The sequence below is a fragment of the Mustela lutreola genome, chromosome 18 (genome assembly GCF_030435805.1).
Source record: "Mustela lutreola isolate mMusLut2 chromosome 18, mMusLut2.pri, whole genome shotgun sequence".
Taxonomy (NCBI): domain Eukaryota; kingdom Metazoa; phylum Chordata; class Mammalia; order Carnivora; family Mustelidae; genus Mustela; species Mustela lutreola.
Window position 1 is genome coordinate 20421077 of NC_081307.1, and position 25222 is coordinate 20446298.

The 25222-nt window shown below is 39.4% G+C and overlaps 1 protein-coding gene across 3 annotated transcripts in view; it reads left to right on the forward strand.

Moving 5' to 3' along the window:
* Positions 1-732: 732 nt before the first annotated feature.
* Positions 733-25222, forward strand: part of MSR1 (macrophage scavenger receptor 1) — a 109710-nt gene continuing 85220 nt past the window's right edge. The window contains exon 1 of one of the 3 annotated variants that reach the window (XM_059155909.1): positions 733-1145. In XM_059155909.1, the coding sequence (XP_059011892.1) occupies positions 988-1145 (158 nt within the window). In that variant the 5' untranslated portion in view covers positions 733-987. The remainder of the gene's footprint in view (positions 1146-25222) is intronic. The other 2 variants (XM_059155913.1, XM_059155911.1) reach the window with 2 other exon arrangements.

Sequence of the window (25222 nt, forward strand, 5' to 3'; positions counted from 1 at the left end):
CAGTAACACTTGCCTATGACATTATATAGAGGAAGCATTTTTTTTTATCTTGGCAATTTTTTATATTCTTTCCTAAGATGGAATACCTATAACATTTTATTTCTTGCTGTTAAGCCATGAAATACCTCTGAGAGTTCCTTTAATGTGAAGTTTTAGCCAGTGTCAGTTCATCTAGAACATCTTAATTATTTTTGTCACAACCACTTCTTTTTTTTTTTTTTTTTTTTAAAGATTTTATTTATTTATTTGACAGAGAGAAATCACAAGTAGTCGGAGAGGCAGGCAGAGAGAGAGGGAAGCAGGCTCCTGGCTGAGCAGAGAGCCCGATGCGGGACTCGATCCCAGGACCCTGAGATCATGACCTGAGCCGAAGGCAGCGGCTTAACCCACTGAGCCACCCAGGCGTCCCTTGTCACAACCACTTCTGTAATTTTTGTTAGTTAGTTGGCCTTCACCTTGTTCCTTTAGCTGCACAGCTAGAGTCTCTTGAATAGGAGCTGGTTCCACTCTCCCCAGTCAGCTGTCTCTCTTAAACTCCATTCACACTTGATCTGAATTTGACTTCTAGCACAAATACTTCACATTTTCTTGTTCCTTCTTTCATCTTCCTTGGCCAATTTCCTCTTTTGAGATCCATTTCTGTAAAATGTCATGTGGGTTTATCACTAGGAAACAAAAAGTCACCCCAACCACATGCTCGGCTGTCTGTGCATAAACCTAAGGCCAGACACGCAAGGACAGACAAAGTCATTGCAGAAAATGTACATGTTAGTTGATGTATGTGGATCAAGGAGCTAGCACAGAGGGGTGCTTTACAAAATCACTCCTGGTGAAAACACTATGGAAACTGAAAACTGACCCATGTGGCTGAAGGAATCACATGTTTATTTAAACTGTGATCATAAAGAACAAAATTCAACTGGGTGAATGTCAAAGATCTTAGCAGCTTTATTCAGTGGGTCATAAATTAGGCAGCATGGAGGATGGATGAGAGCTCCAAAGATAATGCAAGGCACGAGCTTTTTCGAGACCGGAGTGAGCAAGAGCAATACTGGGCGTTTGCTGATTTGTAAAAGCAGGGTTACTTTCCTCACAGAAGGCAAAGGGAAGTCTTGGAGCCAGTTTAGGAACTGGTGGCATAGCAGGTAAGCACTGGTTTATTGACGTAGACCCTCCTGTTCCAGGAGATCTGAGCATAAATATGTAGTAAAGTTTTGGTTTGCTGATGGGGGACCTAGCATGAGTAACCATTGTGTCCCAACCTGGTTACTTTAACAATGGTAACTGAAAATGACTCATCAGATTATTCAAGGTGAAAAGGTGAAGATGGCCCGTACAAGGACATGAACAGGCTAAAAGTTAAAGGCTAGAACCCAATATCCCATGTCAAACACACATACACACACACACACACACACACACACACACAAGTGTATGCACATGCACACTGGCTATCCTAACATCAGAAAAGTAGATTTTATGAAATAGTAACAGGCTTAATAAAACTCTTTCTTAATGGCATTTTAATACTTGTTTATTTGCTTGTCAATTTGTTTTTATTAAAATATGTTTGTAGGTCAAGGAGCAGGTGCTAGGAAAACTGGAAAGGTTGATAAAACAGACAAGAGAGAGCACAACTTACTGGGTAGAACTCAAACTACAGGACGGAATGGAATTCAGGGAAGTGATGGAGATATAATTTCTGAAAACCAGGGATCGGAGGGACAAAGTCACCATCTGACACGAGGGGCAGGGCTGATGAAGGCCCCTGTAGGGAGGTGTACATGCTGGAGTCAGTAATTGGAGGAAGTTTAAGCTTTGTTTTCACATTTTTATCAAGGTTGCATGAGTTTAGATAATTTATTAAGTGTTTGATAGAAGCTTGATTAGCTGCTGAGTGGAGAAAAGTAAAGACAAGTAAAAAGACTGACAAGTTATGAAGGCTCAGTCAAACTGGAGATGAGAATGTGTGTTCCAGCACTCTACGGCGTCTTCTCTGATCCTCACCAACCCCCACCACCCAGGAAAAGGGGCTGAGGAATGAAGTCATAGGTTTGATTAAAATAGGGGATTTGAGGAGCAGCCATTTAAAAAATAAAGGAAACTTTGTTAAAAGTGTTAGTGATCTAGTAGTTCTAATAGTTAATTTTTTTCTCCTGATGGTCAGAAATGTGAAAGGCAATGCAGAATAGTAAAAGGAAAAAAGCTGAAAGACCAAAGACCACAGTGCCTACAAAAGTGACATAGTCATGGCTGGTCTTGGTGAACTTGACAGATTCTCTCATTCTCAATTCCAACTACCCGATTGGAAGGTACGGCCGATGATGTCTGTCAAACATTTTTAAATGAAGATCTGTCCTCTGAAATATTATAGAATGCTATTTTAGAACTTTAATTATCATATCTAGAATATTTACACTAACTATGATATTTTTTAAAGTATTTATTTTTATTTGAAAGAGACAGAGTGCACATGTGCATCAAGTGGGGGGAGGGGCAGAGGGAGAGAAGCAGACCCCCACTGAGCATAGAGACCCATGAGGGGCTTGATCTCACAATCCTGAGATCATGACCTGAACCCTGAGCTGAAAACAAGTCAGGCACCTAATACACTGAGCCATCTAGGTGCCCCAAATTATGAGATTTTTTTTTTTTAATCCCAGTACTACAGTTATTAACCAGTAGTACACAAGTTAGTTAGAGTAAGTCACATGCAAATACAGTTAAGTGGCACACAGGTATCTCAAAGCTATGAAAGCCACTGGTGAATTATAAAAGAAATTTAGAAGTTTTCCACTCCCTATGACTTGACTTGGATAAGAGCTTAAAACATGATATTGAAATTAGGGAAAGCTACATTGTTTAAGAGTAGCTGAAGGCACAGGTAACAAACTATAAGAAAGCCTATGGCTTTATGTTGAATTATAAAAAAGTATTCCTTGTTCTCTTTGGTCTACTTATGAAGCTTCCAAATCTTAAACAATATCGATAGTTAAGTGATTTAATTCAGAATCATTGTAAAACAGTTCTTTATCCAACTCAAAAGTAAAAAAAAAAAAAAAATTATATATGATAATATCGGTGTTGTATGGCTGTTCCCCCTTATGGATGACTTAATTGTGTTCCTCAAATTTCATTCATATGCTTAGACTGGTTTGCATCCCAAATCTGGTTACTTTCTGAATTATAAAACTTTGTATTGATTTCTGAAACTGAAACACATCATGTCAGCTGTTGAATAAAGAGCTATTAACCTTATTGCCTTCAAATTGAAAGTCAGCAATTTTTCGGTTTGTTTTTCAGTTTTCATATAGATTTATAGTCCATCCTAGTAAGATTTGGAATTACTATATTCAGGCAATAACATAAAAGGAATCAGTATTGTTCATTACTGGTTGCAGAAAAATGAAATTATGTAAAAAGAGAAGATTGGATTATCTGTTCAAATATTTTCTCTTAATGAGATTTTATTTCTATGTTTTAAAATATAACAAGAATCAGAATATATTCTCATAATTTGAAGTTCCACATGGCTTATGATATGACATGAAATTTTATGTGGCTTGATTCAATTTATATTAAAGTGCATAAAATTTTTCAGAAATATTTACCTTCTATCTTTAGCCACATTAAAATGTGCTACGTTGTGTTTAATATACATTTAAGGGGCGCCTGGGTGGCTCAGTGGGTTTAGCCGCTGCCTTCGGCTCAGGTCATGATCTCAGGGTCCTGGGATCGAGTCCCGCATCGGGCTCTCTGCTCAGCAGGGAGCCTGCTTCCCTCTCTCTCTCTCTCTGGCTGCCTCTCTGTCTACTTGTGATTTCTCTCTGTCAAATTAATAAATAAAATCTTAAAAAAAAAAAAAATACATTTAAAATAATGAGAATATTTTCTTCTTTAGAAAGACTAATGGCTCAATAGCTTTAAGCTTGACATAGATATTATAGGACTAATACTCCTTTTTTCATGCTCTAATTTATTAATATTAAAATTCTCCCCTGGCTTGAAGGGTCACAAGATCTAGCTGAGTTTTTACCCTCAGCATCAGCTGAAATTTTAGTATCAAAATATTACCCAGAAATTATTTAATTAAAAACTACTTTCAAATTGTGTGATTTTTTAAAAAGATAATTCACTCCTTTTTCCTCACTTGGAATAGATTTCTTTCATATATACTAGAGATCTGATGGTAGTAAAATGTTGGGGGAAAAAAAAAAAAACCTAGTGAAGGGGTCTTTTTATATGTCCAGGAAATGTTTTTAGTGGCTGTCACAGAACTGTGATGACCTGGCTTACTACGAGATCACAACAGGGATGCCTGGGTGGCTCAGTTGGTTAAGCAGCTGCCTTGGACTCAGGTCATGATCCCAGAATCTTGGGATCGAGTCCCACATGGGGCTCCTTGCTCGGCAGGGAGCCTGCTTCTCCCTCTGCCTCTGTCTGCCACTCTGTCTGCCTGTGTTCACTCTCTCTCCCTCTCTCTCTCTGATAAATAAATAAAATATTTAAAAAAAAAAAAAAAAAAAGAGATCATAACAGCTGACTTCTTCCCAGCAAGTGCACATCTCTGGAATCTTTGATTTTCCTCCTCATATTTTGAGGATTCCCTCCCTGAGTTCCCATAGCAATCCTTCCAAATTTAATTGTTGAATTCTTTTCCACAGCTTCATTCCTAAATCAAATGCTCTCCAGTTCACTCCGTGCACATTCTTGCTTCCCTACCTTCATTCTGTCGTCTTCAAGAAATGCTGCCTCCGAAGCAAGGGTCAATAATTTGTCATGCCTTATTTTCACCTAATTATCAAAGATCCCTTCATAGCACGCCCTTGGTCAACTAATCTAGCATATATATATATATATATATATATATATATATATGAAATATATAGAAATACTACTACCAATAATAGCATTATTTCATACAATTTAAATTTATAAAGAGCTTTTATGAGTTTTCTGATTTGATTAGGAACAAACTACTTTTTTAAAAAAATGTTTTATTTATTTCTTTGTCAGAGAGAGAGAGGGAGAGGGAACACAAGTAGGGGCATTGGCAGGCAATGGGAGAAGCAGGCTCCCTGCTGAGCAAGGAGCCTGATGTAGGACTTGATCCCTGGACCCCCAGATCATGACCTGACCCGAAGGCAGATGCTTTACTGACTGAGCCACCCAAGTGTCCCAGGAACAAACTACTTTTAAATAAAAGTTGCCATGACTGCGTGCATGAACAAATGTACTGAATGGATACCATCAATATTTAGAAACAAGTAAGTACATGCTAGTTGTTTATATTAGTGTTATTTTAACGCAAGCTCAGGTAATATTTAGTGTATTCCAATAAATTCCAGATATATTACCACTCAAAGTAAACAGGAGCAAAAGTGACAAGATCCAGTCCCTACCCTCCAAAACATGTCAGGAACTAAATGGGAGTGAAAGTCATGGGGCTAGGCTTGGATTTAAACCCACTAAGTTCACCTGAGAACTCTCATAATTAAAAACATCCATTGCGTTTCTTCTCTGAAATCAAATTTCTCATTTCTAATGAAGTAATGCCCAGGTGGACTTTACAAAAAATTAATGAGAATTAAAAATCCAGGGGTGTCTGGGTGGCTCAGCTGGTTAAGCATCTGCCTTCAGCTCAGGTTGTAATCTTGGGTTCTTTGTCTCCGGCCCTGTGACAGCAGGGAGTCTGCTTCTCCCTCTCCCTCTGCCCCTACCCCTAGCTTCTGTGCACACGCGCTCTCTCTCTCTCTCTCTCTCCAATAAATAAATAAAATCTTAAAAAAAAAAAGAATTACAAATATAAAACAAAAACAATCTTTATATACTATCTTTTAGTTTTAATATTTATGACTTTAACCTTCATTAAAAACATTTTGCACTATTGCCTAAGTTTTAATTTTATGTATCCTACATCACCTTTCTATACGAGCCCCCACTGAGTACATTCTTTTCAGGGCTCCTGTTCAATAAAATGCAGAGTAAATTCAATGATCCAACATATGTTCTTGAATAATTAAGTCACACTGATGATGTCACATTAAGGTTGCTGTGTGCTTCCTGAAATTTTCTCATTAGCTACGTAATGCGCCTATACAACACCCTCCACGCCTATACAACACCCTCCCCGCCTGTTGTCATCTAAATGTGTGCCTCTGCTAATTTACAAATTACTCCATATTCTGAGCCTTTGGGTTATTTGCAAGTTCTCAAACCTCAAATACAAAAGTCTACCGGATCTTTTTTTGAGCAGATCAGCCTTCTCTTGACCTCTAGAACATCTCACTCAAGAGAACTTAAAAAGTAAACTTCTTTTCAGACATGCAAACTTACAGAGCATATGGTTAAGGGAATCTCATTACGCTACCTTTGGAACAGACAAGAGATCTATACCTGGACTGCAGTGGCCTGTAATGAGTAATAGGCAAAACAAAGCAAGCAATAACTCTTCAAGCAAAAAAAAAAAAAAAAAAAAAAAAAAAAAAAAATTCGAAGTGAAGTAAGTTAATTAACATCACCATACAAAATTTTATCCAGAGTTAGACATTACTATGAAAAAGGGAAGAGTGATAAAGATCATAAACATTAACCTTGCTTTACAAATCAGTGGAGGAAAAAAAAAATTTAAGAAGGGGTAGTGGCCATCTGACTAACAGTTGAGAAAGGAAACCTAGACCTTTCTATCAACAAAGATTAGAAAATAAATTGTAGGGGTACCTGGATGGCTCAATGGGTTAAAGCCTCTGCCTTGTCTCAGGTCATGATCCCAGGGTTCTGGGATCGAGTCCCACATCGGGCTCTCTGCTTGGCAGGGAGCCCACCTCCCCCTCTCTCTGTGCCTGACTCTCTACCTACTTGTGATTTCTGTTAAATAAATAAATAAAATCTTAAAAAAAAGGAAAGAAAATAAATTTTAAAAAATTAGAATAAATGTCCCTTCACCAGGTTTATTACTTAATTATGATGTATAATGCCTATACAGAAAAGTAAATGAAATGGTGTATATATAGTTTAACGAATTATTAGCAAAAGAACACACATAAAACCCCTTCTCTGATTCAGAAATGTATGACTTACAGCCTCTCAGAAGCCCAGCATTCTTGTTCCCATTCACAACATCATCCCTTCCTCAGAGGTACAGAGGTAACTACTATTACGACTTTTGCATTTCTTTCCTTTTCCATGCATACTTTTTACCACATGTATGCATCTCTGAAATAAAAGTCTACTCTTGCCTGTTCAGAACCTTATCTGACTAAAATCTTATGTGTTATTTGGATCTTGCTTCTTTTTTAAACAAGTTATAAGATGTATAAGATTGATCTGTACTGTTCCCTATATCTTTAGTTTGCTCATTGGCTTTGCTGAATAATATACCATTATGATAATACTCTGAAAGAGTAGCCTTCCAATGTGGTCCGCTGATACCTTGTGTTCTCAAATCTCTTTCAGGGTGTCCTTGAGATCAGAGCTATTTTCATTGTAACAAGATGAGGCTATTTGACTTTTTCACTATGTTTCATTTGCATCAATGTGTCAAAGTCACAGCTGGGTAAAATTGCTGGTGCCTTAATATAGTCAATGCAGTGGCACCAAGCTAGCCTGGTTCCCCTTGCTTTCTTCATGCCTGGCATTCAAATAATCCTGTCAGTTTCACAGCAGAGTAGCCTTGAGGAAGCCCTCAATTTTACTATGTTTTTAAACACAAAGCCCATGTATGCTTTTCAAAATATTCAGCATGTTAAAATGGGAATATGTGAAGCACTCTTCCATATACCAAAATATGAAAGAAAAACACTTGTGCAATTGTCTGAATTGTTATCTCAATTAGCCACTTTTTCATGAAATACGTTTTTATTTAAAAAACTATCGGCAGACACAATATGGTTATTGAGACTTGAGTATTTGACAGACATGTTCTCAGATAAGAAAAAAGCGAGCTTACACTTCAAGAGAAAGGGGAGGATATATTTGTTGTCAGTGACATAATTAATATTTTAAAGCAAAAATTCAAAATTTTAAAAATGTCAGCTTGACAGATTCCCAAAACTTACTGACTTTTAAAATGAGGTCAATAGTAATTTTTTTAAAAAGATTTTATTTATTTATTTGACAGACAAAGATCACAAGTCAGCAGAGAACCAGGCAGAGAGAGAGGAGAAAGTAGGGTCCCCGCTGAGCAGAGAGCCCGATGTGGGGCTCGATCCCAGGACCCTGGGATCATGACCTGAGCCAAAGACAGAGGCTTTAACCCACTGAGCCACCCAGGTGCCCAATAGCAATATTTTTAAAATGTAATTTTTTTAGAATATGTATGTATGAAGACGGGTATAAACATTTGGGAGATTTGCATAATAAACTGTATTTTCCAAATAACCCTACATAATGTTAGGAAATCAAGAAGAGAAAGTTTCATTCAAAGTATAAGATAGGTCAATAGCTCTCAATGTAACGAAGTAAAAAACAGGTTAACATTTCAGTTAACCTTGAAGAAATCAACCCTTGGGGCGCCTGGGTGGCTCAGAGGGCTAAGCCTCTGCCTTCAGCTAAGGTCATAATCTCATGGTCCTGGGATCGAATCCTACATAGGGCTCTCTGGTCAACAGGGAGCCTGCTTCCTCCTCTCTCTGCCTGCCTCTCTGTCTACTTGTGATCTCTCTGTCAAATAAATAAAATCTTTTTTAAAAAAAAGAAAGAAAGAAATCAACCCTTGATGGAGCACCTGGGTAGCTCAGTGGGTTAAGTGTCTGCCTTCAGCTCACGTCATGATCCCCATGTCCCAAGGTGGAGCCCTACATCGGACTCACAAGCAGGGAGCCTGATTCTCCCTCTCCCCACTGCTCATGCTCTCCCACTAGCTTTCTCACTCTCTCTCTCAAATAAATAAATAAAATCTTTTTAAAAATGAAAGAGAAAAGAAATCAACCCTTGTCAAATTGTGGTGTAGTATCAACATAGAATAACCACAATAGTCTTAACAGCTTTTAAAATACTTCTTACTTTTCCAATTATACATCTGTATGTTTTTTTCATATACTTTAATCCATGTAACATATTGCATCAGTGGAATGTAGAAGCTGATATGAGATTTTCCAGCTGTCTTCTAATAATCAAACATTAAGGAGATTTACATTTTGCATAAATATAAAGCAACAGTTTGGGGTTTTTTTTCTGTGTGGAAATGTATTTTTTATAAAATATTTATGAATGTATACAGTGGCTTTATTGTTTTAAATAATTTTTAAATCTTCAATTTTAATTTCTGACATAAATATTAAACTCACCTAAAGGAAGCCCTTGGGTGCTCAGTGATTTGTAAAATTTTAAAGGTTTCCTAATAAGAAATGGCTTGAGAGGGGTGCCTGGGTGCCTCAGTGGTTTAAAGCCTCTGTCTTCAGCTTCAGCTCGGGTCATGATCCCAGTGTCCTGGGATCCAGCCCAGCATCAGACTCTCTGCTCGTCAGGGAGCCTGCTTCCCCTTCTCTCTGCCTGCCTCTCTGCCTACTTGTGATCTCTGTCTGTCAAATAAATAAATAAAATCTTACAAAAAAGAAAGGAAGAAAGGGAGGGAGGAAGGGACTGGGAATCAGTGCACCACAGTATCTATTCATTTTATTCCTAATAGAGGTTTGAGTTGTTTCCAACTGGGCCTGTTACAAAAACATTTATTTGAAGATTCGGTTTGGTTACATCTCTTCCTGCATATGTGCAAGGATTTCTTTGAGGTGTTGGGATGGTTAATTTCATGTGTCAGTTTGGCCACCTGGGCCTAGGGTGCCCAGATTAAACAATATTTCCAGGTATGTCTGTGTGAGTATCTCCGCTGTTTGAGATTAGCATTTGAGTTGTGGACTCAGTAAAGTAAATTGCCCACCTCAGAGTATCAGCAGGACAGGAGCTAATCCCCTGGGGGCCTGAATAGTATTTGCATAAGTGGCTGCTCCTATTCTCAGGCCTTCAGACTTAGGCTAAATTATGCCCCTGGCTTTGCTGGAACTCTAGCTTGTAGATGACAGATCATGGGACTCTTTAGCTTTCCTAATCACATGAGCCAATTTCTCTTAGTGAATCTCCTTTATCTATCTATATCTACATCTATATAAAGAGGGATATCTCCTACTGGTACTGTTTCTTTGGAGAACTTTGACTAATACAAGTATATACTTAAAAATGAAATTATTGAACTAGAATATCTTCTATTCTTTTATATCTCTTATTTTGTAGGGATATTTCATGTCTGGATATCACATTTTTTTTCATGTTAGGTAAATCCAAGTATTTTTCTCACACTCTGTGGCTTTTCTTATCATTTTCCTTACTAAAATATTGTTTATATGATAGTGAGTTGAGAAAGATTCTTTGAACCAAAAAAACAGAAAAAACAATCATAAAGGATTGATGGTTCTAAAAAAAAAAGTTCTGACTGTATAAAAGTTTTTAAAAATCATGTAATAAAAATGATGAGGGAGCAGGAGGCTGGCTGAGGACAAAGCAAGAGCTGGCACCTTGCACCCCCTCTTCACCCTTTCCCCTCCATAAGTGTAGCATCCCTCAGGCAGCCCTGACTGCCATGAACAATAAGCAAATAGTTAACTTGCAGAGCTCACAATTCTGCTAGACAGGAGTCTCCCTTGGCTTACAAATGTCCTAAATCTCACTAACAAAGACGATTGATAGCAGGATTGTGAGACCCCACCAAAAAGTCTCCCAAAGATCTTAATGTTAATGGCTGGTCTAAAGACAACATTGATCCAGCAGCAAGGGCAAGGCCTCCGGCAGGCCTGGAACATCCTGGCACCTTGTAGGCCCTCTTTAGCGTATGAAAACTCCACTGACACCTCCCTTCCCCTCACCTTCCCCCAACAGCAGGGTACATAACCTGCCATCCCTCACAACCCGGGGCAGCAGCTCTTCCTGCCCACGGGTCCTGTCCCCGTGCTTTAATAAACCACCATTTTGCACCAAAGATATCTCAAGAATTCTTTCTTGGTCATCGGCTCCGGACCTCAGCCCACCAAACCTCACCTAGGTTCTAGAACTTCATCAAAAACACCACAACAAGCATAATCAAATGCAAAAAAAAAGAAAGAATTATAAAAATAATCAAAACATAAGAAATCATGGTTCTCCATACATAAATTCTCATAAAATCAATAAGAAAAAAAAATTTCAAAAGACTATGCAATGGGTAAGAGATTAATAATTTAATGTAAATTACCAACAAACTGAGAAGTTTAGGTTACCTAACCTAAAATCAACGAAATGCATAAAACATATTCATAAGAAAAAAATTGTAATTATTTAACGGCAAAGTTAAAAATAGCAGAACAAACTTAAAAGTGATAAAGGTTTAAGGAAACAGGTCCTTGCTTCCATGAACTGCTAATGGAAAGGCAAAATGGTACAATTCTGGAACAACTTTGCTATTGACCAAATTAAGTTTTAATTTTAACTCAATGAAAATTACTCTTATCTCTACAAACAATACGATTAAACCTATGTTTTTGTGTCATAATGTTGGAGGATATATGAAAACCAGCAATAATCTCACCATATAGGAGAAACTGTTATAAATATTTTGGGGTATTTACTTTTATTCTATATGTATAATTTTCAGTGGAGGCAGCATTGAAAGAGTAGGGGGTAAGAAAAAAAAGAAAGGAGAAACATTAAAAGTGTCAAATTGCCTGGGATAACTTTAAGTTCACATAAATTCTCCCTTTGCTTTGAGATTTTAATCTGTTGTCTACTAAAAGCAATAAGTTAACTGAAAAAAAAGCAGTATGTTAACCAGAAAATATGATTGCGATCCCTGCCGGTGGAATACTAATTAGCATTTCACCATATATAGACGTAGATGTGTGTATGTATAAATCTGTGCGTGTAGATATGCTTTCTAAATAACTTGTAATAGTTATCCTCTAATTACATAATTTTAATCAGCATTACCATTATTTTTATTATGTTATCAGATTAGTTCTCTGTGTTATCTCATTCAATGTCTGTTCATTCCACCCTTCTTCTAGAAGGAGAGTGAAAACAAACAATAAACAAATAAAAAAACTACATTTAACGTTTTCCAAACCTCCTCGGAGACTGAGGCTGGGTACAAAGTCTCCAGCTGGAATAATTTTTTCACAAGTCAGAAGATGGACAGGTGATAGTAGAGGCTGTCCTCCCGGTGTCCTTGCCAAGAGTTTCGGGCAAGCAGCTACATGGAGCTTTACACCTTTCCTGCCTCAAAGGTCTGGAGAATGGTGTTCATTCTTCAGGTCCCTGAATGAGAGAATCAGTTGAAGAGGCAGAGGCCCGGGCCTGTTTCTTTGGGCCCAGATCCCTCCAGGGGAGACCTTAGAGGTGGTAGGTCCCCAGGGAGTTCATTTCTGAATTGTTGTGGGAGATATTCCAAGAGCCCCAACCTAGATTTGGCCCCTTTCAGCTCTTTCAACAATTTTGTGGATACCTTATTGTTTGAATGAAATACTTTTCTTCTTAGGGGTGCTTAGACAGCTCAGTAGGTAAGCATGTGACTTGTAACCTCGGGGTCATGAGCTCAAGCCCCACACTGGGAGTAGAGTTTATTTTTGAAAAGTACTTTTCCAGGGCACCTGGGTGGCTCAGTCAGTTAAGCATCTGCCTTTGGCTCGGGTCATGGTCCCAGGGTCCTGGGATCGAGCCCCATTGAATGCCCTTCTTAGCAGGGAGTCTGCTTGTGCTTCTCCCTTCTGCCTGCTGCTCTCTCTGCCTCTCGCTTTTGCTCTCTGTCAAATGGATAAATAAATCTTAAAAAAAAAAAAAACACTTTTCTGCTTAAAATTCCCTAATACACTGAAAGGTGTAGGTTTCTGTTTTAGTGCATTGAACTCTAAGTTAAATTAAAAATACTTACAAGTTGATAAATTAATAAAAATAACTCTATAAGCAGGGTTTAGCAAATTTTTCTCATTAAGGGTCACATAGTAAATACTTTTAGGTTTTTGGAACATACACTGTCTAACAGATATTCACCTATGAAGTTGTAGTAAAAGCAGCCATAAATAATACGTAAATAAATTGTCATGACTGTATTCCAATAAAACTTTATTTATAAAAACAAGCAGTTGGCCATAAATCTTTGACCCATATATAAGGATAAGATCGTGAAGGTTATAATAAACATTTGAGTCAAATATCTTGAGAAACATAAACGCTTTTTTTTAAATGAAATTATATTACTAAATTCTATGACTGAAAATAGATACACATTTTTTTTAAGATTTTATTTATTTTTTTGTCAGAGAGAGAGGGAGAGAGAGCGAGCACAGGCAGACAGAATGGCAGCAGAGGCAGAGGGAGAAGCAGGCTTCCTGCCGAGCAAGGAGCCTGATGTGGGACTCAATCTGAAATGCCAATTGAATATTACCCCCACCTTAAAAGACCACCAGAGACGTGAGTCAAAGCCAATCAGCAAGGGTCGTTTATTGCAGGTTCGAACCTGGACCTCTGCGCCGCTCGTAGCCGATAACGCCGAGAGGTCCAGAGCTGGGTCTGTTGCAGGATTTTTATAGACAGATACAAACAGGTTTTGGGTGGGGCTGAGCTGATTGATTGATAATTTGAACAGGCATACTTGGCGTCAGTGGATTGGGTCAGGGGACCCGCGCGCGAAAGCAGACAAAGCAATCTTACAGAAGCAGAACTGGCCGGTTAGCCCACGCATGTGGGGGGAAAAAAAAAAAAACACTATCAGGATATTGAAGGCCTGGTTACTATCAAGCCAAGGCCACTTTCCCTCTAATGAGGCACTAACATAATGACAATTGGGAGTCTCCTGGTGAAATGTTACTTTCCTGCTATCAAGCATCCTTGTTAATGAGATTTAGGTTTAGAAGAAATTTAACTTTATTTACTTTTCCTTCTACCTCCGCCTCCTTCTGTTTTTCATGGAGGGGAGAGTGACATTAGGGCTTGAGGAACTGAGTTCTGTGTCCCTGGAAATTGGGCTATTGATAAGGTAACTTCTTTGTTGTAAATCTCAAGGACATTTGCAAACCAAGGGAGACTCCTACCTTGCAGGACTGTGATCTCTGCAAGTTAACTATTTATCGTTTTATGGCAGTCAGGGGTGCCTAAGGAATGCTACACATATGGAGGGGAGCGGGTGACGGGGGGGGGGGGGGGGGGGGGGTGCAAGGCGCCAGCCTTTGCTTTGTCCTCAGCCAGCCTCCTGCTCCTTCAGATCCCAGGATGCTGGGATCATGAGCTGAGCTGAAGGCAGCCACTTAACCAACTGAGCCACCCAGGAGTCCTGATACACATATTTCTATAATTTTCCTTTTGTTTCAATAAATAACAGAAAATGTGATTTTGAGTTCCTGTGTTTGATGAACAAGATGACATTCTTTTTCACAGATTCTGTAAATATAATGAAATTGATTTCATTCTAAAGATATTATAAGATTTTTCTGAGAGTTCTATAAAATTCATTTTATTTGAAATTTTAGAAAATATTCTTAGTGACATTTTGTGAAACTGAAGATTAGTGTTCTATTTTATTTAAAAGGGGTAAAGTTGCTACTCTAAGAAATAGTATTTTTAACATTAACATAAATGTAGTTTTTGCATATTTATGGCACGATGTCATGCCATGTTCTTTGCAACGTGTAATCCATTATTGAATAAGCTTTGCAATTACAAGGTTCTAGTATGCCTTCCTACCCGAACTTCCGCTTTTCGTTGCCTTAGCCCCAAAATGACTCAGATGAAACTGTGATCTCCCAAATACTCAGGAAAGCAAGGAGAACCTCCTATTGGGAGTACTAACAAGGTCTTCCACATACAAGTTTCCCTTCCAGATTTTAAATGTAAAGACAGGAGTGTTTTATTGTTACATTTATTTTACCCCCAAGTCTTTCAAAGTATCTAACTCATGATAGAGCCTCAGTAAACATAGTTTTGAAATGCAGGTGATGTCACAGAAGTTGATATGTACCCAAAAGTACAGCAAATATACATTTCAAAGGCCCCAAAGTCGACACCAAAAATTAAATTACAATGACATCACAACAAGAATTATTGTAATAATACAAATAATGCAAATTAACCCTGAACGATTATTCCCTCTGTGGGAGTGATGCACAGACTGAGAGAACCCAGGGAAAGGTCCCATGGGACCCACTAAGACAGTCCTTAGCTTCATGAAGGATAGAAATCAAATGTGAGCCAAAAAAGTGAAAACAGAGTTTATTAAATAGTGCAAGTGATGGGTAGAGAATAGCAGACAGAACATCTGGGAGACTTGGAAAGGAAAGGGAAGGGGTTTATATTAGGAAAAGATCTAGGGTACCTGTCGCTCCAGGGATCCAGGTAGGGTCCAGTCGAAGGTGAGTGTCAGGTGAAGGATGGATTGTTCCCTACCAAAGGCAGCATGAGCCTAACTTGAGTTTGAAACTAGTGTTCTGGACAATGTTTGGGATCTGTTCTTCTTAGGTGTTATCAGGTGTTCGGGGCCAAGGACAAAACTCAGAGAATGAATGACTTTTTTTGCTTCTCCCCTTTAGTGGGAACATAGCTTCTTTGGCTTATTCAGAGTCAAAATATGGAGCATGGGAAGAATGGCAGAGAAGGAGCCATTCTAAAAATGGAGCCCCTGTCCTTGCTCAACGGGGAGCCTGCTTCCTCCTCTCTCTCTCTGCCTGCCTCTCTGCCTACTTGTGATCTCTGTCAAATAAATAAATAAAATCTTAAAAAAAAAAAAAAAATGGAGCCCCTGAGTGAAATAAGTCAAGCAGAGAAAGTTAATTATCATACGGTTTCGCTTACTTGTGGAGCATAAGGAATAACACAGAGGACATGGGGAGATGGAGAGGAGAAGGGAGTTGGGGGAAGTTGGAGGGGGAGACGAACCATGAGAGACTGTGGACTCTGAGAAACAAACTGAGGGTTTTGGAGGGGAGAGGGCTGGGGGTTTAGGTGAGCCTGGTGGTGGGTATTAAGGAGGGCACGTATTGCATGGAGCACTGGCTGTGGTGCATAAACAATGAATTTTGGAACACTGAAAAAATAAAAATAAATTTTTTAAAAAATGGAGCCCCTTCAGTTTCCCTACTTCAAAAGAACAGCTATAAAGCTCATTTAATTTTCATAACAATCCTGATAGTTTTCTCTTTTATTCTTGTTTTAGAGATGAGGGAAACTGAGGCACAGTAAGATTAAATACATTGAGTAAAGTCCTATAACTAATAAGTGGTGTTTCTGGAATTTGCTGCCATATAGTTTGGCTTTAGTTTTTCCCCTGATGTTTTAATGTTTGACTTTATAAGCAAAAAAACTGTGATGATTTACATAACAAGAACCCTTTCAATCACTGTAAGATTTAAATCATTAATTTCAATTGCTGAATTATCAAGGACAAAAAGAATTCTGTCAGGGGATAAAAAGTAAATAAGTAAAGAAAAAAGAAAATGCAACACCCATTTCATTTATAGTCAAAACCAACTCCTCAGTGAAGGTTACTGGGTAAAATGGCTGGCCAATATTAAAAATCAGCTACTAAAGATAAAAGAATATGGTTAATTAGTTATTTCCTAAGAAATTGCTTTTTTAGAAAAAAATTTAGTACTAATAAAGAGGATTCAATTATGGCTTTTCATTTTCAAATTTTAACTTTTTAATTTGCTATTAACAGTTGAACACTGGACATTACTGAGAGAAGGTTCTAGATGCCAGGTGCTGTCATATGTTCTTTACAGATACGAATTTATTCAATACTAAGTTGTTGTTGTTTTTTTAATCCTCATTTTACCGGTAAAAAAACAGAAGTAAAATAACTTGCCTGATGTCACAGTTAGTTAATTCCAGAGGCAGGATTCCAGGCTCCCAAGGTTAGAATCCATACTTAATCTGGCATGCTATTTAAATAAGATTCTTGTGCATGACAATGAGTAAATTATCATAAGAAAATAAAAATGTTTAGTCCCTGGAAAACAGTGAGGATTTCATAATGTGTCTCTTGAATACATAACACCATGTTTCTTTATTGAACAGTTTTTACTAGCTGATTTATAGAATTTTCTCGTTAGTGGTCCCACCTTCCTCCTTTTCTCCTATGTTGTTTGAATATAGCAAGTGATTTGAATCCAAGGAATTTATTTCAAATGTAAATATAATAAGGTCAGTAACAAATTTCCTAACAATTCTCTTTAATCTGTCTCAGCTAGTTGATATTTTTAAATGTAAGTAATGCGGTGTTTTTGGTATAGGTTTTAAAGACAAGCTGGAATATTTAAAATGTCAGTGTCTACCATAGTAAAAAAAAAAAAAAAAAAAAAAAAAAGAATAAATAAACAGACAAAATCTCTTCCATATGATGTAAAAGCAGCCAGAGAAGATTGTTCCCTTTGGTGAGGATCAATGCCATGTGAAGTCTGTGTAAATTTGTTGTAAGCATTATGACAGATGGGAAAGAGCTCATTTAAATTTCAAAAACTTTTGCCTCACAAAGGAATTTTCCTAAGGTAATTTGTATTCACATCTAAATAATAGAAGGCTCAAGATTAAGCATGCAATTGCCATTTATGTTACAAAGAAAAGTGCAATCTTGAGCAATTTACATTAGTTTTATTTCTTCATTTTTCTGAATCATCCTCTTTGAACTATTATTCAAAAGATAGTGGTGCTTTTTGTCCTTTGTGGGGTATCCTTCACTTTGGCTGACGATAAAAAATTGCTATTTCCTTTCATCCTTATTATCATATTCATGGTTCGCCTTAGTTGGGTGCTTTTTGGATGACATCTGTGCCCTGTAGAGAGCTGCAGGACTCCATCAGATCTGTTCAGGCACCTGAACTAATTAACAAAATTCTAACTATTCTTTTTATCCTAGATTTGGTAAATTAAGGTGTTTACCTCTAAGTTGTTAGGGATTGAGTGAATATTTTTAAATGGATGGTTATTAAAGATCACAAAGCATATCTCATATCTGTGCTATGTTATCTAATGAGAAGAAATAGAATATGATCAATTTCCATGTAAGAATCTATTTATTCAAACTGCCTATGATTCAGGAGAGAGAGCATGCCATTTAGAAAGCTACAATTGGAATAGTGTAAACTATTAGCATTTTAACTCAACAATTGAATTGAGAAAGTTGGGGGTGGGGGGAGGGAGAGAAACTTCTGGACAATGGTGATTAGCCTGAGAAGAGTAATCAGGATTCTCGAGACTATCTGGTTTCTCTACATCAGCTTCTATTTGGTTATATCAAGTATCATCAACACTACAATAGTAAGACGTTTGTTTAATGTAAGCAGTAAACAGCTTTCCTGAAAGATTATCTGGTCCCTCCCACAATCAGCAGGAAAGCTGGAGAACTCAGCCTGAGAAAAAGGCGTGAATCAAAGACAAAGCACACAGGTCCAAACCCTCCTTGACTTAAGGATGGTGGAAGTACCACCATCAACACAGGATTCTTGATAAAAAATCTTCCTCTACACCCTCATTCCTGCCATTGCCATGGAATGTTTTGTTTTGTTTTGTTTTGTTTTGTTTTGTTTTAACCTATCCTAACAACTTGGTCATAACAACTCAAAACCCAAGCAGGACTTAGTCTTGGCCTAGTCTGACTCACAGCATGCACCCCAGTTATCAAGGAACAGGGAGAGGGACCCTGGAGTTTGCATGGTTTGGGAACCCAGCCTCCCCCAAAAAGACAGTCACAGTGGGGAATTTACCAAATATGGAAAAGGTCTCTAATGCCATTTTAATCAGGAGACAGAGGCCCACAGGATCATCATTATCAGCTTTACAGGTAATACAATATGTCCAAGAAGGATAAGTTGTTCTGATTCAAACTGAATCTTTTACCTTCTGCTAAGACAATTACCTTCTCTTAGCCTTTGTTTCCTGAGTTCTAAACTGGGATAATATTCTGTCCAGAACATAAAGTCGTTGTAAAGAAGGAAATGAGATGAACTGAGTAAAGCTTCTTTCCTCATTTTTTCTTCCATTCAAAAAAATATTGAGGGGCGCCTGGGTGGCTCAGTGGGTTAAGCTGCTGCCTTCGGCTCAGGTCATGATCTCAGGGTCCTGGGATCGAGTCCCACATCGGGCTCTCTGCTCAGCAGGGGGCCTGCTTCCCTTCCTCTCTCTCTGTGATCCCTTCCCTTCCTCTCTCCTACTGTGATCTCTCTCTGTCAAATAAATAAATAAAAATATTTAAAATATATATATATGGAGGGATGCCTGGGTGGCCCAGTCGGTTAAGCATCCAACTCTTGACTTCTACTCAGATCATGATCCCAGGATTGTGAGATCCAGCTTCTGGATCTGAGCTCAGTGCTCAGAGCCACTGAGCCACTGAGCTCTGAGCACTGAGCTGGACATGGAACGTGCTTGAGATTCTTTCTCTCCCTTTTCCTTTCCTCCTCTCCCCTCTCCCCTCCAACGACAACAACAAAAAGATGTATGAAGGGCCTATTATGTGTGAGACAAAAATGAAAAAAAAAAAAAAAAAAAGGAGTAGTAAAAATTGATGTCCTAAACAATGTGTAAATGTGAGATATTATTATCAACACTCTAATTTAAAAATATCTTGAGAATATGCATGGCCTTATTTATCATTCTGTTTAAAAAATAGGACAAACAGATGAAAGGTTAAATGATGGATAAATATGAAATTTAGGACAGAAAATGAATGCAGAAGTATCCCCCCTACTAACACTCCTCTTCTGAGACATATTCCTTCTCCCAATCCAACCGTCCAGTTTTTGGGGTGAATAAGGGACAAGTGGGGCTAGGTGGGGAAAGAGAAGTAGGGGGCCATGGAATCAGGCTCACAAAAATTTAAAAATGGGGGCGATGAAACCAGACATAAGGGAACAAACCAGACCACCCTGTCCTAGGTTTCCGAGGCTGGGGTCTTGTTATAACAGCTGCTTGTGACCAACCAAGAATTACCGGGCCCTAAAAAAGAAGCAAGGCATTGAAGGTATTATCACTACCCCTTACTCAATGATGCTATCAATAGAAATGTCAAAAAGATTTAAGTTCCCTGGGTACCTTTCTATAAAACACCATTGCTAAAAGCCCTCAATGGCAACCCTATCAGGACCCCCTCTCAGCCTGAGAGCTTTTTCTGTATCCTTGCTTAATAAACTTCTTTCACTTTACTTACTCTCATTTGTCTGGGAGATTCATTCTCCAACTCTGTGAGACAAGAACCTACCTCCCACATCAGTGAAAGACAGTTTTATAAACCTCACCTGTAGACAAAAGTGACTGGTCTAGTAATAAACCCCTCACCAAGCCTAACCAATCAGAGCTCATTCCTGAAGCCTTTAAACCTAGAACCATTTATAAAATATGCTCCTTGATCAGAAGGAGTATTGCATGGTATACATTAGGGGTATTTTTATTTTTGTTTTAAGATTTTTTATTTATGTATTTGAAACCAAGAGCAGGAGTGGGGAAGGGGAGGTGGGGGTTGCAGAGGGAGAAGCAGACTCCCCATGGAGCAGGAGCAGGAAGCCCAACAGTGTGGAGCTGGATACCAGGATCCTGAGATCTTGACCTGAACTCAAGATAGATGCTTAACCAACTGAGCCATACAGGTGCCCCTACATCAGTGATGAAAGACGGTGTCAGCGTATCTGCTGACTGTGGAATTGGGAGAAGTACTGAAAGCAGGAGAGGCAACTCCCCATCTTAAACAAGAGTTTATCCCAATGAGATCGTACATTCCTCCTTGGAAAAGATCCAGTGTGATCAAGGTGCCATCAGGCCACTGGTTGGGCCATATCAGGATGTTTCAGTGTTTGCATCTGCTGTCAACAAATCAAAAACTCAGAGGCAGAAGTATCTGAATCAGCCGTGTGAGAGAAAGCCCGTGTAGTTCAGCCTATGAATCACTTCCATCCCTGTTGCGACATTACTTTGTGTCTACAGTGCCTAGAGTATAAACCTGACTTTCACCAGAGAAACTTGGCAACCAGATGATTGGACGGCCATGGTGGATGCCCTCTAGTGGACATTTACATGGGAAATGAATGTTTTCGTGACCTTGCCCATTCTGAAAATTTCATTTCCAAGTCCTTCCCCCTGAAATAACCACTTTGCAACATTAATATTTGATTGTGTCCTGATCTCACTAGTTCTCCCAGGGGTGCAATATGGCTTTTAGATTCCTGGTGGGAAGGGAGAAGTTTCTGTGGCTTCTATTTGACCCCTTCCACCAAGAGAGTTTTTACTTCACAGATCAAGAAATAAATGTGAATTCTGCCAATTGTTAAATATATTTTCAATACACATTTTGTGTCTGGGGAAATAACCACAGGATGGGTCTGTTGTCCCGTAGGGTCAAACAATGAGATGGACTTGGGCCAGAACAGTCTACATGCACACAAAAAATGGCATGAGTTGAGCCTCTATTTAATAAGTTTCTCTAAGTCACCTTGGCATATTGCCTCAGAAAGCTCTGGAGATGGTGTCAAGGGAAACTCATGATATAGCTGCTCTTAACTGAATTGTGTTCTCCAAAAATTCAAATATTGAAGGCCTCACTCCTAGTACCTGAGAATGGGACTATTAGACTCTATTGGGATTTAGAGTTAGACTCTATTTCAAGACTCTATTTGGAGATAGAGTCTTGAAAGAGGTGATTAAGGTAAAATAAGGCCTTAATCCAATATGACTAGTATCCTTATAAGAAGAGGAATATTTGAACACACAAAGAGATGTCAGGGCAGTGTGATCACAGAGCGGTGACCATGTGAAAAGGAACCAAAAGGAGAGACTCAGGAGAAATCAAACCTTGATCACCTTATCCCAGTGGGGTAATCAACACCTTGATCTCAGACTTCAGCCTCCAGAACTGTGAGAAGTAAATTTCTACTGTTTAAGCCCTCCAGTGTGGTGCTTTGTTATGGCAGCCCTAGCAAACTAACACAGTCCTGTATTCATTTTCTCCTGTTGGAAAAACAGACACAAACGTAGTGGATTAAAAGAACACAAATTGATTTGATTTTCTTACAGTTCTATAGGTTGGACGTTCAACATGGATCTTACTCGGTTAAAAACCACATTATCAGCAAGGCTGCTTATTTTCTGGAGACTCTAGGGGAAAATCTATGTCCTTGCCTTTTTTAGCTGCTAGAGGGCACCCCCTGTCTTTAGCTTGAGAGCTTCTACCTCCATTATCAAAGTCTTCAACCCTCTACCTCCCTGACCATTCTTCCATGGACCCATCACTTGCTCTGATTTTCTTCTTCTCCTTCCCTTCTCTACTTTTAGGGATCCTGGTTATCACACTAGACCCGCTTGGATAATCCAGAATCATCTCCTTATTTGAATGTCAGCTTTTCAGCAACCTTCATTCCCCCTTTACCCTATAATATAACATTGTCCTGGGAATTAGGATGTGGATAACTTTCTGGGGAGAGGTCATTATTCTGCCTACCCCAAGTCCTATGACCATGTTTCTGGGTTATCCTTCAAAGAGTCCATCATTTAAAAAAGTAGTAGACTTTTGCTAACTCTCAAAGTTCAGGAACTAGCTAAGACATTAAAACCCCACAGTAGGGACCCCTGGGTGGCTCAGTAGGTTAAGCATGTGTCTTTGGCTCCATGACTTCAGGATCCTGCATCAGGCTCCTTGCTCAGCGGGAAGCCTGCTTTTCCTTTTGCCTCTGCCTGCTGCTCCCCGTGCATGTGTGCTTTCTCTCTCTTTCTGACAAATAAACAAAATCTTCAAAAAAAAAAAAAAAAAAATCCCCACAGTATTAAGAGCTAGGTTTCTGCTTATATAGGTCATTGTAAATCCTAAAAAGGCCACCCAGCTTTCCTAGACAATCAATATTTATTTCATTTCTAGACAATTCAGAGGAGGGGAGAACTCTCCTCTTTTTCACAAATCTCCAGCCGGGCTGCCCATCTGCCAAACCTCATCAGAAGCCCAAGGTCAAGGAAGCCATCGGTTTTAGTACAGGAAGTTCAGCCTCTTGGGGAAAATAGAAGGGTGAGGCGAGGTAAGAAGGGGGTCTGCAGTAGTAAACGAGAAAAATTCAAGCCCGCCATCCCTCACATCAAGCCCATTATCAAGTCCCATTACATTGGCCTTTTCAGATATTTCTTATCTCCTCCTCCCCATGCCCAACACCAGTCACACCCACCCTGCTTCCAACCTCCCCTGCAGTAACTTTCTCACTTGACTTGCACTCAGTTGAACTTTCCACCTCCGATTTTTTTCTCTCCACGTTGCAAAGGCAACTTTCCAAATCCCAATGTGTCTCACTCACCCACTACAAAACCGATGTCTTTCCACTGCTTTTAAGTTAAAGAAAAACTCAACCCACTGGCATCCTACTTCTCGGCCTCATCTTGTTTAGCATGTTTTGCCTTTTTTTAATCCTAGCCGCATGGGTCTTGTTTCGGTCTTTGGGTCTTTGATGTTCTTCCTGTTCTTGTCTCCCTCAGACATTTGCATGCTCTTTTTCCACCCGGGATGTTTTTTCTTTCTCTTCAGCCATTCAGCTTCCACTCCTTCCTCCAATGATGTGTTCTTCTCTGCGTTCCCGAATTACTAGATACGCGGTATTGCTCTTTGCCTCCTGACACATCACCAACCTCCCATTTTCAGTCTTTTCTGTGCCCCAGAGGAGATGCCAGAAACTGCATTGCTCAAAACCACCTTCCCCAAAAGGCTCCTGGTTAGAGTCTGTGGTGCTCTCAAGAGATGTGAAAGGCAAAAGACAAGTGAAGGGCTCTTCGTTCTCTGATAATATTTCTGTCATTTCAAATTGGGAAGGTTTCACGCTGAGAAGAGGATATGGAACAGGTGCAATTGTTGTACCTAAATCTCCACCTTGCTCCCGTTCCCTTGGCTATGGTACAAATCCGTTTTCTTTTTGAGCACCTAGGCTGCAGTCTCCTAAATCTGGGAGACTTCTGGGTAAGAATCTGCTTAATGAATTTTGCTCAGGCATCAGTTAATCGACACTTTTTACCGATTTTAAGCTTATTGAAACCACATGGGTCTGCCACTTTTAACTCTGAAGCCACACTTCCTAAATTCCAGGGCAGTGTGCATTCGGGTTTTTAAAATATCACTTACGAATGAGCTCACATTTACTTTTTTTTTTTTTTTAACTGGTTATTTTCGTGTCATTAAGACATGAATCACGAGGAAAGGGCGAATCGTTAACGTTGCTTTGGGGAGACAGCTGAACTTACGAGGAAATTAGTCACTAGTATATTGTGCACGCTGTACCCCCTCCACTTCCCTAAGGGCCCAAGGATTGCGTGACTTTTAGGGCCTGGCATGCACTTTCTTGCATTTTTAGACTGTGTTTTAATTTTGTGTTGGAAGTTGGAGACAACAGATCAGGTAATAGGAACTGAGGTTAACAGGCCTGTTCGTGTGAGCTTTTATGCTGACCTGGCTAGGAATTCAGTTGTGCTAAGTATTTGCTGTATCTGTAGCTGGTCCGGGGCTCAAAATCTCTCTGCTCTCCTTGTTTTTGTCTCCTCTGCTAACTTTGGTTTCCCTACACACTTCCCTTAAAAAAGAACCTTGAAGGTGCGCCTGGGTGGCTCAGTGGGTTAAGCCGCTGCCTTTGGCTCAGGTCATGATCTCAGGGTCCTGGGATGGAGCCCCGGCATCAGGCTCTCTGCTGAGCAGGGAGCCTGCTTCCCCCCGCCCCTGCCTGCCTCTCTGCCTACTTGTGATCTTTCTGTCAAATAAATAAATAAAATCTTAAAAAAAAAAAAAAGAACCTTGAAGTTCTTTGAGCCCTAATTCACTGTTCTTACCCTGGAGCCCCATGAGCAGGGGGGTAAGATATTTGGGAAGGGAAGGGCTCCATAATCCGGGACTTAATCCCTGAGCCTACCCCAGGATTGTGCCCCTCACACCTGTTCCTTAGCTCCTCCCCTCTGGAAGCTGGAGTTGGGTGATTACCCTCCCCCTGCCCAGGTGAGATAAGGCTCTGGCGAAGTCTTCATTGTGGACAATGCTCTGGGTGTGTTTAAAAATGGTTACTTCCCCCCTCCCTGCGCCAGAGGCACTCGGTGATTTCCCTGGGCTCTTCCCTATAAAAACCTGGTGGGGTCCCTGGAGGTAAAGCCCAGAAATGTGTGAGGGTTCACTAGGGCTGCGGCCCCAGAAGTCTCTGACGGTAGTCCCCGCTAGTCCTCCAACAGTTTGTCAAAATTGCCAGTTCAGTGTTTTCACTACTTTGTGGCTTCA